Genomic DNA, 3,400 nt, shown 5'->3' with positions numbered 1-3,400 from the left:
TTCATTAGAAATTAGCCTACTGATTGCCACCATTGATGGACAAAATGTTTTTATAATATTAAAAATATCTGTATGACAGTATATTCTGCAGTTCTTCCCTGCTGTACCGAATTACTTTTCAAAGTATCATATCGAAGTTAGAAATTCAAATATAGTGACAAAATAAATTTTGTAGGGTGCCACAAATTTGTTAAAATTTCCAAAGGGTGAAATTTTCTAAAGAAAGGTTGGGAAACACTGGTTTAAAGTATAAAAAGGCAATAAAAACTAGTAACTGTAACTAGTAAACTAGTGAATGTGTTAAATAATATTTTTAGTCTTTCCTTCCTGTGATGGGGCGACCCAGATGCCAGATTGAGTTTACTGTGTAACCAAAATGCCAATAATATCCTGACAAAAGATTTGAAGCTTTGAATTATAAACAAGCTCAAAATGCAATGGGACTCTTATTTTGGAATGTCTATTTACTACTTATATAAGTGACGTGACATGTGGCCAAGTATGGTGACCCATACTCGGAATTAGTGCTCTGCATTTATCCCATCCAAAGTGCACACACACAGCAGTGAACACACACACACCGTGAACACACACCCGGAGCAGTGGGCAGCCATTTATGCTGCGGCGCCCGGGGAGCAGTTGGGGGTTCGGTGCCTTGCTCAAGGGCACCTCAGTCGTGGTATTGAAGGTGGGAGAGAGCGATGTACATTCACTCCCCCCACCTACAATCCCTGCCGGTACGAGACTCGAACCCGCAACGTTTGGGTTATGAGTCCGACTCGCTAACCATTAGGCCACGACTTCCCCTTATTACTGTTTACTAGCTGCTCATTTAAAAAGATGAGGGAAATAAAATATGCGCTCTTTCAACCATCTACAATATATGATAATATAAACATTATGAAGTAAACATTGTAACAATTCATCAAGATGAAGACAATTCATCGCTTGGCATAAATGAGTGGCATTAAGTAATTGTGAACTGTTCTGAAAGCGTCAGCCTTCTGACTTTGATTGAATTAGATAAATGTGAGAGCTACACATTTCTAAGTTATCTGTAGTTGAATGATCAAATAAAGACATAGTGATTCCTGTTTTTCCATCCCCAAATTTAGCCTCTTAAAACGATTGTTATTTTACCATTTTATGGCCTTCAATTTGATCAAACTGACTTTAAAGGACACGGGGGAACTGTGACATACATTTAAAACCATTTGTGCATTTACAAACACTCTTTAATGTCTTTTTAGAGACTGTGTAAATGTAATCTAATAATATTAAACAACAATACAAAGAAATCACAAACTGGTTCACTAGTCTTTTTTCGGGAGTCAGACTACTGGATACTGGACGTATGGTTTCTGAATCACTAAAAGCAACCGATTCATTAGAATCATTTGTTTTGTTATGAGATTACACTGGTCACGCTGAGTGTTTTGTGCTCTAGATTTGGTGTTGCTATTTAATTATCAATGCCATTCGGTTCCATTGTTTTTTAAAAAGGAACTGGTTCTGAATAAGTAGCAAACTAGAGCTGCAGCAAATGTGATGCTGGATATGGTGAATAGGGAAGTGCTTCAGTAACTCACACTACAGAGCAGGCGAAGGAGCCCTTCTGGGTCTGGCTCTCTCTGATGAGGAAGGTGCCGTCTCGTTTGCCTCTCAGGAGATCCTCCGCCTGTGTGCGCTTGATGTCCCCAACGTACCAGGCGCACTCGTCGTGATGTGCTTGATCGTCATCCAACAGAGAATAGAAGCTGAAAGTTCATAAATGGAAAGATTACTTTTTTTTTTGTATATTTGATGTACCTGTCAAAAATTTGTTTGATTTTGATTTTGTTTCATTAATGACTGTGCATTGTGCAATAAGATATATTAGCCTATTAGCATATTTTTGTGGTAAAAACAGTAATTTAACATACCGGTACAAAGACAAACAATAAATACATCCACTATTACATCTCTATAAAATGCAATGCAAGATCTTTCCATTTATTTTTGACATAATTTCAACTTTTTTTTGTAACAAAAGAAAAAAAAACATCAGTTTAAGAGCTTTTTGAATAAAACTTGTCTCTTGATTTTAAAAGCAGACAGTCAGTCCATGTTCAAAATCCAATGTTGAGTGAAGTTCATGATGAAGTCTGTGTTAGGATGTTGAAATGAATGTCCAGATAGTTCTGAGGGTATCCCAAAAGGCTTCAAACTAATTTAGGTTGTATTTGCTTATAGTATCTCAAGACAAGATGAACAGAACTTACTCCTCTGATTCGTTCTTTATACCCAGCCAGTCGTTGATCTTCCTTTGTTTGGTGCCTTTCTGAGTCAACCATCTGCAAAGACAATATCAGTGTTGTTAACATCAGCAGTGGTTACCAGTGAATAAATAACCAGAGTGCAGAGTTTCCTGCCACGCTTTGCTGAATCTACAGTATCACAGATCACAGTTGCTGTCGCGATTCGTCGATTTTATTAAACTATTCGATTTTTAAAAATCCTCGACTTCATTTTGCTCGCGTCGACTAACCGGCAAAATACGACTTCATAGTGGCATAATTAAGCATAATTGTGAATTCACAAAAGCTACAATTTAATTAAATAATTATATGCGATGCAGTTCTAATACAGTATATGCGCTTTAATTATTTACATGCGTGTAGGTTAAGTACATGCGTCACACGGCGGCTCCGTTCACAGTAGTTCCACAGGAACAGGAGAATACATCGCGGTTTCAAAATAAAAGCTCAAACCCTCACTCTGTTTACACGTTTTGATGTCCACATATTCATTTAATTACAGTGGCTATAGCATTTCTGTCCTAAAGAAATGGCCAAATATTAAAGATTAAGGGTGCTTTCACACCTGTAGATCGATTGCTTTGTTCCGAAACAGGGATTAAAATTATTACAATGTTGCTTTTTATTCTTGGTGCGGTTCGCTTTCACATGGCAAAGTTTCCAAACGGACCAAATTTGTTAATACAAGTCACGCGCGAGTAAACTGTTCTCTCATTGGTCAAAGTTCCACGGTTTATTTTCCAGGATTCCACTTAGCTGTCACGCATGTCATCCATCAGGATGCAACTATAAACAGCTTCGCGGGCTTATTGTTGTTTATTTTGTAGCTGTCATTATAATAATTTATCATTTTGAGCAGGAGTCCAGGATTGATTGGGAAAACATTTTTAAAATGCACCTACAAAGAAGAGCAATAAGACGGCATTATAAAATAAAGTGCGCTTTGATTTTTGAATGGCAAAGACGTGCTCACCCACAGACATTCACAGGTTCATTTTGAGGTATTAGCAAAACAACAAAGCTGATGCTTTTCACGGAACTTACGTAATTAAATAAATTGTGATATAGCCTGGTTCACTGGTCCGTTGGATCGTATTGTTTTC

The 3,400-nt window shown here is 37.4% G+C and overlaps 1 protein-coding gene across 3 annotated transcripts in view; it reads right to left on the bottom strand.

Annotated features, from left to right (window-relative positions):
* LOC107688475 (phosphatidylinositol 3-kinase regulatory subunit gamma-like) overlaps positions 1 to 3,400 on the bottom strand; it is a 40,874-nt gene that overhangs the window by 1,548 nt on the left and 35,926 nt on the right. For all 3 annotated transcript variants that reach the window (XM_016486152.1, XM_016486154.1, XM_016486153.1), the window contains 2 exons: positions 2,262 to 2,333; positions 1,590 to 1,757 (listed from right to left, as the gene is read on the bottom strand). In XM_016486152.1, the coding sequence (XP_016341638.1) occupies positions 1,590 to 1,757; positions 2,262 to 2,333 (240 nt within the window). The remainder of the gene's footprint in view (positions 1 to 1,589; positions 1,758 to 2,261; positions 2,334 to 3,400) is intronic.

This window comes from Sinocyclocheilus anshuiensis, unplaced genomic scaffold (genome assembly GCF_001515605.1).
Source record: "Sinocyclocheilus anshuiensis isolate Anshui unplaced genomic scaffold, SAMN03320099.WGS_v1.1 scaffold329, whole genome shotgun sequence".
Taxonomy (NCBI): domain Eukaryota; kingdom Metazoa; phylum Chordata; class Actinopteri; order Cypriniformes; family Cyprinidae; genus Sinocyclocheilus; species Sinocyclocheilus anshuiensis.
Note: the sequence above shows the minus strand (reverse complement) of the source record. Positions and strands in the feature narration are given on the sequence as shown.